At 54.5% G+C, this 10628-nt stretch overlaps 1 protein-coding gene across 1 annotated transcript; it reads right to left on the bottom strand.

Annotated features, from left to right (window-relative positions):
* Positions 1-7641: 7641 nt before the first annotated feature.
* LOC125157850 (small integral membrane protein 10-like protein 2A) lies at positions 7642-10034 on the bottom strand. The gene is made up of 2 exons (XM_047844909.1): positions 9309-10034; positions 7642-8416 (listed from the first exon to the last, which is right to left on the bottom strand). Exon 1 carries the CDS (start codon positions 9916-9918, stop codon positions 9682-9684), a length of 237 nt encoding a protein of 78 aa, XP_047700865.1. The 5' UTR covers positions 9919-10034; the 3' UTR covers positions 7642-8416; positions 9309-9681.
* Positions 10035-10628: the final 594 nt, after the last annotated feature.

The following is a 10628-nucleotide window of genomic DNA, read 5'->3' as shown; positions in this document are numbered from 1 at the left end:
TATCATTCAAAAGGGAGGAGAGATCAAGAGGTTCCCAAATAAATACTCAGCGAGCTCACAACCAACAAACCACGCCCGCAATAAATGTTAGTGGAAAAGAAACACCTGAAGTGACAATATTAAAGTGCGAAACGCAAAAGCAATAAAAATGAGTATATCTGTAAAACATCAGTCAAGGTATTCACGATATGAAAGGTTTTGAAATAGGAACACTACATAGCTACAACACGGGGAGGAGAGGAGTAAAGAACTGGTTCAAACTCAAGCAACTATCAACTTAATATAGACTTCTATATGCAGAAGTGGTTAGGTACAAACCTCATAATAACCACAAAACAAACACCACGAATACGTATGCGGAGTATAAAGGCAAGCAATTTCAACTGTGAAATTGTGATGAAACCCAGCAAACCAAAAAAAGAGAAAGAGAAGAAAGGATCAGAAACATTCAGAAACAACCAACATCAAGTAATAATAGGACAAGTACATGTCTATCAATTACTTTGAGTGGTAACAGAATAAATGCTCAAATCAAAGGCACTGGGTGACAGGGGCAACTGGATGGCTCAATCGCTTGAAATTTCAACTCTTGATTTCGGCTTAGGCTATGATCCCAGGATCATGGGATTGAGCCCCAACTGAGCTCTCCACTGAGCATGGAACTTGGTGAGGATTCATTCTCATTCTCATTCTCTCTCTCCCTCTTTCTCTCTCTGTCTCTCTCTTCCCCTATTCCCCCCACCCCGCCCTCCCATGCCTGTGCTCTCTCTCTTCATAATAAAAGGCACTGGGTGATAGAATGAATACAATATAGGACCCATCTATTTCCTACCTACAAAAGACTACTTATAGAACTAAAGTATCAAAAGAAAACTGCAGTGGCCATACATATATCAGACAAAATAGATTTAAAAATAAAATTGTAACAAGAGACAAAGAAGGACACTATACTAATAAAAGGTACCATCCAACAAAAAGATAGAACAATTGTAAACATATATGCGCTCAACCTGAGAGCATCCAAATACACAAAACAGTCCAAAACTAAAGTCAAGAATTGATAGCCATACAATCATAGTAGGGCATTTTAACACCCCAATGACATCAATGGAGAGATCATTCCATCAGAAAATCAACCAGGAAGCAGTGACTTTGAATGATAGAGTAGACCAGATGGAGTTAACCCATATATTTTAGACATTCCATCCTAAAACAGCACAATACACATTCTTTTCACGTGCACATGGAACATTCCCCACACTCGATAAAATATTAAGTCATAAAACAAGCCAAAACAAAATCAAACTGATCGACGTCATACCATGTGTCTTTTCAGACCACAATGCTATGAAAGTAGAAGACTACAACAAGAAAAAGAAATCTGGAAAAGTCACAAAAAGATGGAAGTTAAATAACATGCTGCTAAACAATCAATGGCTCAACCAAGAAATCAAAAACAAAATCCAAAATGACATGGAAACAAATGAAAATTGAAAACACAGCAATCCAAACTTCTGTAAAGCAGGAAAACTGGTTCTAACAGGGAAGTTTATAGCAATACGGGTATGCCTCAAGAAAAACAAAAAAACCCTGAAGTAAACTCCATACTCTTATAACTATAAAAGCCAGACAAAGGACAACAAACAAAACCCCCAAACAGCAGAATGAAGAAAATAATTAAAATCAGAGGAGAAATAAATGATATAAAGATTAAAACTATGCACCCCATGGACGAAAAATGGATGAGGCAGTACGTGAAAACCTACCACAAAAGAGAGGGCAGTGTGACATTGTGAAACAACCCACAACCAAGCTGGAATGGGGCGAGGCGAGAACAACCTCCAGTGCAGGCAGACAGGGGAGATAAAATGAACAGAATCCCTCCCAGATGGAGGGCCATGTCCACACATGAACATCCTCCCATTCCAAGTGGGGGAGCAAACATGACCTACTTCTTGCCCTAGCCCTAAACCTAACACTAACCCAAATCCCAACACCTAAACTTAACAGCTAACCCTAACCATACCCCTAAACTAAACCCTGCCCCTATCCCTATGTCTAAACACAACTTTAACCATACTGAACCATAAAAGTAAACATAACGAGAACTAACCCTAACCCTCTTACCCTAATCCTAAAACTCTAATCCTAATTCTCTAACTCTACCTGCTAACCCTAAAATTATAAACCCTAAAACTAACACTAACCCTAACCATAAAACTCTAACACTAACCCTAACGCTAACCCCTAATACAAGCCCCTAACCCATAACCAAAGTCCTAGACCTAGACCTCACCTTATTCCTAAACCTAACACAAACCCTAACACTAACGCTAACACCTAACCCTAACTATACCATCTAACCATAACCCTAACTCTCAAACCCAAACCATAACCCTAAACCTAAGCCTAACCCAAGCCCAAACCTAACGCCTAAACCTAACTCTAACTCCAAACCCTAACCCCTAACCATAACCCTAAACCCAACCCTAATGCATAAACCTAACTCTAGCCCCTAACACTAACCCCTAACACCAACCCTAACGTAACCCTAACCCCTAACACCAAACCCAATCCCAAACGCTAACCCAACGCACACAACACACAGGAATGGTGTCACCTCAGCACTGGTGAAGTCCCTGGACAGAACATTAACCCTAGTTAAGGATCTCTCTGGATGGGGACCCAATTCCTATTTCTGAGAACACCACAAACAATGGGCCCAAAGCAGTGCAGGATTACTTGGCATGGAACATGGAACATCATCATGACATTTCCAGTGTCCGCATGAAGCTGCACAAGGGGGTTGATGAGGCCCAACTGAAGATGGCACACACATGAGGCTGGCCCTGGCTCACAAAGACTAAGCCTCATCCCAACTCAAACCTAACCCTACACGTGACCCGCACCTGCGCATGGACCCTCATTCAGCCCTCCAGGGTGATCACGGCAATGGTGTCACTTTGGCCCTGGCAACGTCCCTGGACCGAAACTTAACCTTGGCTAAAGCTTTCTCCTAATGGGGACCCAATTCCTAAGTCTGAGGACATGACGGACATGGGCCCCAGAAGCGGAGGAGAATTACTCAGCATGGAACCTGGAATATCACAATGTCATTTCCAAAGACCAGAAGGAGCTCCACAGGGGACTTCTTGAGGTCTAACCAAGGAGTGGCCTTGGCACCCAAAACTCAGCCTGACTGAGACCCACCTTGGACCCTCTACGCAGCCCTGCAGGGAGACAACTGCCCTACTGGGGGTACAGCGCCATGAGCCTCCTCTGATCAAGCCCTAATCTTAACGGTGACCCACAGTATACACGTGAACCTAAACCTCACCTCATCTTTATCACACACCCTAAACCTGACTCGCACCATGCATGTGCCCACACATCATTGATACAGGGAGATCACAGGACTGGTGTCACTTCAGCCCTGGAGATTTCCCTGGCCCAAACCCTAGACGTAGCTAAGGCTTTCTCCACATGGGGACTGAACACCACAGTCGGACAAGAGCACACACACTGCGTTGAGAAGCAGTGCAAGATAATTCGGTGTGAAAGGTGGAACATCAAATGTATCATAACACATGTAACAATGTGAAGGAACCTCCAGAACATTATGCTACGTTAAGAAACCAGACATAAAAGGTCACCACTTGTATGATTCCATTTTTATAAAATATCCAGAAGAGGCATATACACAGAGACATACAACATATTTTTGGTTGTCAAGGGCTGGGGTAGGGAGGGAACAGGGACTGATAGCTTAATGGGTATGGTGTTTCCATTTTGGGGTGACGAAAATGTTCTGGAACTTGATACTGGTGACAGTTGTACAACATTGTGAATGTACTTCATGCCACTGAATTGTATATTTTAAAATGGTTACGATGGTAAATGAGACATGCACTGTTGATATTATATGTATTTTGTCCACATGTATTTGTAATTTTTTACATATTATTTGTATTTTGCCAGAATTAACTAATCAATGGATCATAAATGTAGGGATTTGTTTACAGTCTCTCAATCTGTTCTGCTTATTTATGCATTATTGTTTCATCAATACCACACTGTCTTTATTACTGTGGTTTAAAATAAGTTTTGAGGGGGCGCATGGATGGCTCGGTCAGTTAAGCGTCTGACTTCAGCTCAGGTCATGATCTCACAGTTCCCGGGTTCGAGCCCCATGCTGGGTTCTGTGCTGACTAGTCAGAGCCCGGAGCCTGCTTTGAGTTCTGTGTCTACCTCGCTCCCTGCCTGCTCACGCTCTGTCGCTCTCTCTCTCCCTCAAAAATGAATTAACATTAAAAAAATAAAAATGGAAAATCAGTTCTGAAGAGTGATCATGATCAGAGCCAAAATCAAGAGTTGGCCGCTTAACCGACTGAGTCACCCAGGCGTCCCAGGTTATTTCCTCAATTTCATGTTTTGAGTTTTTGTTGCTAGTATATAGAAATACAATTGCTCTCTTAATATTGATCTTGGGTCCTGTGGCCTTGCCAAATGTTTATGGATCTGGTAGCTTTTTTCTCTGCATGCATTTCTTGGATTTTCTCCATATAGGATCATCCGTGAATAAAGATGGCTTTATTTTGTCCTTTCCAATCAGAATGGTTTTATTCTGGTGGGATGGGGAGATTATTCCACTGGCCAGAACCTCCAGTTTTATGTGGAGTTGAGATGGCAAAAGTGGACATCCTGCACTTTCCCAGCATGAGGGAAAACCTTCTTTGTTTTTTAAGTTTATTTATTTATTTATTTTGAGAGAGAGAGAGACACCAGGGGAGGGGCACAGAGAGAGATTGGGAGAGAGAGAATCCCATGCAGTCTCCATGCTGTCAGCGCGGAGCCTGACTTGGGGCTTGATCTCACCGACCTGGAGTGAGACCATGCCCTGATTCTAAACCAAGAGTTGGATGCTTAACTGACCGAGCCACGCAGGCACCCCAAAACCTTCATTCACAGATACCGTCCAGAGAGGCCCGGCAACACCTCAGTCTCGGAAGGCTGCGAGCCGGGAACAGCTCCCAGGAGGGGACGGTGGGTACAACGTGCACTCCAAGGACAGGGAAGGAGGTGAGGAGCTTCTGATTGCCCGGCTCAAGCTCGCGGGTCAACCAGGGACCACATCCTCACCATGACCTCCTCCAAAGATGGCCACGGGGATGATGGGGAGCTTAGGGGGACAAAGCACCCAGCATGGCACCTGTTGCCCAGCAGGATCTCACCACCTGTCACCGGCCAGTTGCCTTCACTTGGTTTCCTCTCCTCATAGTGACAAGGCTGCTACAGTTGAGACCTGAGGACAAATGTTGAATAGCCAAGAACCCGCTGAATGCTCAGAGCCACCTTGAAGGCTCCCTACTGATGACCCATGAGTACATGTGGCTGGACTGTGGCCAGGCAGTGGTCGTCAGAAGAGCTGGACTCAGGGCGCCACCCTTAACCAGAGAGGAAGCCGCCTGCCTTGCTGGGTGGCAGGAAAAGGTGGTCCTCCCTCACCAGTGTGCCTGGGCCCCTGAGCCCTGGTCTGACCCTCCCATCTTGGTTGTGACAGGCTACCTGATCCCTCGTCTGAGTTCAGGACCATCAGGCACTGAACAGGACCATCCGTACAAAGCAGAGGGAAGCTCAGGGTGCTGGCAGGGCCTGGGGTCCATCCCTCCTGTGGTGGCAGGTGTCGGAAGGGTCGCTCTTGTCACGGTGCTCCGGCGGGTGGAGCACACCCAGGCTGTGCTCCTCAGCGTGACCGTGACTTTGCATCCTCAGGACACCTCCGCCCTGGGGACGGTGGGACTTCCTTCTTCACCTCGGCCACTGCGGTCCTCCCAGGGCCCCCTTCACCAGCCCTCTCTCTGCCTGACTGCCCATCCTTAGCCCTGCAGCCTCGGACCCCGTGACAGGCTTCCCTGGGGAAGCACTGAAGGGACAGCTCGGGTCTAAGATGGGGAGAAGGGGTGCCGGCTTTCAGTCCCCCGTGATTCATCGTTTCCAAAGCTGGGAGGCCACCTGGACGGCAGGGAGCCAAGGGGGACTTCGCTCTGCTGTTGCAGAGGGGCCTCCAGGTGACCCAAATTCGGTGCAGAGAACCCATTTCCCCCCACCTCCCCCATCTCCCCATCAAGACTGACCGCAGGAAGTGCTTTCTGACACCAGGCTGCAAAATGAAGAAAAGACTCGGGTACTGGGTACTCGGTTATGCAAACAAAGGCTGTGAATGGGACCAACTGCCCCCAGTCAGGCCTGCGCTCCTGCCTTCTCCTCCAGGGGCACTGGCCCAGGCAAGTCGGGCCTCTGAGCATCTTCTGAGTGGGCCTGCATCCCTGCCACGGCCCCACCCCCCTTGCAGCCCTCCCAAGTGGGTCCCCCTCCCCCTGCTCCGGGCCCTCCAAGGGGGGCTTCCGGGCTATTGCCCCACACCACGAGAGGAGGCCTCTGGTCTTATTTTATTTTATTGAACTCAAGGAGTCTTGTTTGGTTTTGTTTTGAACTTAGAGTGACAAGATCTGACAATACCAGAAGCAAGAACATTTCTCAGCAGACGGTGCTGACCAGTACAGTCAATCACGCGCAGGAAAGTGACGCTCATCTTATTCAGCTCGTGTCTCTGATTTTGTAGAAAGAAGCTTCGCTGCCTGGAAAACAGACTGCAAATAAATAAAGTGCACTGAGAGCCCATCAGGCAGCCAGGGCCGACTGGGGGGAGAGGGGAGAGGTGGGGGAGGAAGCACGCTGACTACTCAAGGCCAAAATGGTCAGAAAAGCAGAGGCAGGAACACATGCTGAAGATGTGCGGACCCTCCCCAGTCCCCGGGCCTCGCGCTGAGACTTCCTGCGCCCTCGGGACCGGGACCGGGGACCCACGGGGCGGGGCGGGGCGTCCCTGCAGAGGAGGGGTCTCAGGCCAGGGGCCCTGAGTCTCCCCCCACACCTCTCCCTGTTGGGAAGAGGTGTCATAGGCCCTGGGCAGCTCCAGCTGAGCCACAAGGCTGCAGCTGGGGAGCAGGTCACCCCGAGGGTGAGACCTGGGCTTGAACGGGGCACATCTGTGGATCAGCCCCGCGGAGGCCCCTCGTCCTCTCCTCTCAGGCAGCCCGTGTGGCTCTCGCAGGCTGTCCCCACAGATGTGTGGACGGAGTCAGCAGGCTGGCAGGCTCCCACAAGTGGTTCCGGGTGGAAGGGGATTGGGTGCAGGAGGGGCCACAGGACCGGGGATCCCAGGACACTCGGTACAAGGAAGGAAGCCAGTACACCCTGTCTGCGGGGAAACTGCAGGGGATACATGGTGGCCTCGTCTGGCCTCAGTCCCCAGGGCCAGGCAGGCAGAGCCCTTCACCCAGGACCGGGCTCGCAGCTGGACGGCAGAGGAGGGCAGGTGGTGTGACCCTGGGCCACTCTGTCCCTGGGGCTGACCGGACCACTTCGGTTTTCAGTCCCAGGAACTCGGAGCACTGGGGGCCGAGAGCAGCCAGCGGCAGAGCGGCTGTGGGACCGGGGTCTTTCCTGGCTCCCCCGGGGCCGAGCCTGGCCATCCTGGTACAGGGGGAGCAGCACACCCGGGGCCTCCAGGACCATCCAAGCCCATCTAGAGGAGGTTCTCTCGCGTGATCCTGGGCTCGGGGGGCCAAGCCTGGGGACAGAGAGATGGGGTTATGCGTGGGTCCCGGCCCCGTCCCCCACACCAGCTTTATCCCTTCACCCTCCTGGTTCCATCACGTTCCCAGGAGCCACGCTACCCCCCACCCCCACTCTGCCACCCAGACTGAGAGGCTTCTGCCGCTCGACTGCTGAGGAGTCCTTGGTCACGCCTGGGGTGGGGCGGCAGGGGAGGCCAGGCTGTGTAGATGAAGGCCTCGGCTCCACAAGGGGTTCTGGGACTGTCTCCCGTGTCCATCTCAGCCCCGACTGTCTTCCCTGTGACCTGCCACCCCCCGCCCCCCAAGGAAAGCCAGTTCTCCACACTCCCTACCCTGGGCCTCTCTCTTCCCCTAGGTGCCCCGAGGGCCTTGAGGTCCCCTCCCCCACCCCAACCTGTCCTGCCAGGTTTTCTGGAAGACAGGGGACAGATTCAGCCCCACCACTTCTTATGTGTGTGACAAGGGCAAATCTCTTCCCGTCTCAGAGCCCGCTTTTCCAGTCATGGGGTGGGGAGAACAGAACGCCCTCAAAGTGTTGCTAGGAGGTCTAGTGTGGAGGTGACAGGGTCTCATCCTTCCCCACGCCAGAACTGGACCGCTGGGTACCCCACCCCTCCGTGCCTCTGCCTGGAAGGCCCTTCCTGTCCTCCTGGGCCAGGCCCTTTGCCCAGCAGCTCCCCGGGGCAGCTCTAGGGCCAGGGGCGCCCCTGGGCAGGGATTTGAGTCTCTTGACAAGGCCAGAGAAGGGGCGGGTCACCACCTACAAACACTGGTTCCTGAAAGACAGAAAGAGACGGAGACTTGACAGTGCCTCCTCACCCAGAACACCCCCTCCCCTTTCCCCAAGTGCTGCCTCCTCTACAAGCCCCTCGTCCACCTGCTCTCCCCACCCCAGCCTGAGAGCTGCCCTCTGCTCAAGGAGATCCCCATTGCCCTAGCTCCTCTGGGTGCACAGGGGCTGCTGGAGGCGGCATTCCGTGGCACCTGGCCGGCAGAGGTAGGGGCCGGAGGGAGCGTGGAGCGTGGCTGCGATGGCGGAAGAGCAAGACTGTGGGGGCAGGGATAGGGCGGAGCAGCCTTGCCACTCGTCCAGGTCTCCAAACGTCCAAACGTCCAAACGTCCGGCCCCAGGATGCCCTCAGAGGGGGAGGGGAGCGGGAACAGGCCGAGAGCGGCCCCCCAGCCCCCAACACAGGACAGGAGGCAGTTCTGCCAAGGGCTGGGCGGGAGCTGTGGCGACCCCAGGGGCCCGAGAAGGGGACCGACCACGGGTTTGGCCAAGAACGCAACCACCCTTCCTGTCTGGCCCCACAAGGGGGTGAAAGGTGGCAGCATCTTTTCCTTCTAGAGCCTTCCCCGGCGCCTCTCCCAGCCCATTCCCTGGGGTTCCGGTGGCAGCATAGGGGCCTCAGGGGACAGCGGGGCGGGGATGGGCCGACCCTCCGAGATGCCCAGGCCGCCGCCGCCCCTCACCCGTCTGGGAATGAGACCCAGGGAGTCCTGGGCACCTGCGGCGCCCCCCTCCCCGCCCCGCCCCGCCCCGCCCCGCCCCTGCCTGGGCGGCTCAGGGGCTGGCTCCCTCGGGTCCAGGGCACAGTTCCTGCCGGCCACCACGATGCCATGGCAAGCGCTCCCGCCGGCCCGAAGCCCCAGCCTCTGGCCTCCTACCTTGTTGGTCAGGGCCAGTCAAGTCCCTGCTGCAGAATTTTTCCTTTCTGCTTCCCCCACCCCGGCCAACGTGAGGCGACGGGTCGGCCGCAGTCAAATGGTGTTTTCTTTCTCGAGCCCGACGGAAAGGACCCGTCTGGTGAGTTTCTGTGCAATGGGTCACCGGCCGCGACGCGTGTGGGCGGGTCGCGGCCGCGGCCCGGCGGGGTGGCTCGGTGGCCCGCGTCCTCCCGCGGAGGTCTAGGGTCCGGGGGCCCCGGCCGCCCCGCCTCCTGCCCCCGCCGCGTGCCGGCGGCCGTCCTCCATGCCGGCGCCCCTGTCCGTCTGGGCCGCGCGCGCCGGTCCCTCTGGCCGGGGCTGCGGCGGCGTGCGCTCACTCGATCCGCACCTGCAGGCGGACGTTGAGCATCACCGAGGCCACCACGTAGAAGTAGGGGAAGTTCATGCGCAGCCGCCAGGCCAGGTCGAAGAAGGTGATCAGGGTGCGCGTGAGCCCCTTGCAGAAGGCGCCGTACGAGCCGCGGGCCGCCGCCGAGCGCGACAGCCGCAGCGCCAGGCCTGACAGGGCCGCCGCCGCCGCCGCCGCCGACAGAGCCGCGGACGCCGCCATGGGCCTGGGCCCGCGCAGGCCCCGCCGACCCACACGAGTGCGAGCGGCCGGGCAGGTGGACGCGAGGCCTGCAGCGCCCCGCCCCGCGCCGCCCTCTGTCACCTCTTCCCTTGCTGGCCCCGGGATGCCCCACCGCCGCCACCTCCGCCACCTCCGCCACCGCCCCTTCTGAGCAGCTCGCAGAGAGCTCCGCCCACAGAAAGCTCCGCCCCTCACCGGCTGCCGCAGCGGCGGCCGCCAGTATAACCCCGCCCCCCTCTTGGCCACACCCCTCCCGGGCGCTACAGGGCGGCCGCCGCTGTCATAGACCCGCCTGCGGGACCGCCCCGCCTGCAAGCCCCTCCTCCTCCTGGGCTCCCAAGGGCAGAGCCCGAGGGCGTGAGTGGTTTGGAAGGTGGTGCTGCCCGGGGATTGCTTTTGCCCAGTATCCTGGAGGGGAGGGGAGGGGAGGGGAGGGCCGGAAGGTCTGCACCGCTATACTGATTCTGTATTGAAGGCCCACTGGGAAGGCTCCCCCGGTTTACCTTATCCCCTGCCCCACCATCTCCTCCGAAAACCCCGCAGGGCGACCTGTTGGATCTTTCTTTAATTCACATTTCTCTGCTAACTCAGCAGAGTTTCCCCAAGCCACAGGCGCATTTTCCCTCTCTGGTATGTTTGCTGCTCATGTGTATTTCTTTATTATTTCATTGCCTTGTTACCCCTGTTGT

The sequence above is a fragment of the Prionailurus viverrinus genome, chromosome X (assembly GCF_022837055.1).
Source record: "Prionailurus viverrinus isolate Anna chromosome X, UM_Priviv_1.0, whole genome shotgun sequence".
In the NCBI taxonomy this organism is placed as follows: Eukaryota; Metazoa; Chordata; class Mammalia; order Carnivora; family Felidae; genus Prionailurus; species Prionailurus viverrinus.
The sequence above is the reverse complement of the archived record's forward strand: the minus strand, read 5'-3'. Positions and strand labels throughout refer to the sequence as shown.

Coding starts and splice junctions, on each gene's coding strand:
- LOC125157850 (XM_047844909.1), bottom strand. CDS start 9,918: ATGGCGGCGTCCGCGGCTCTGTCGGCGGCGGCGGCGGCGGCGGCCCTG.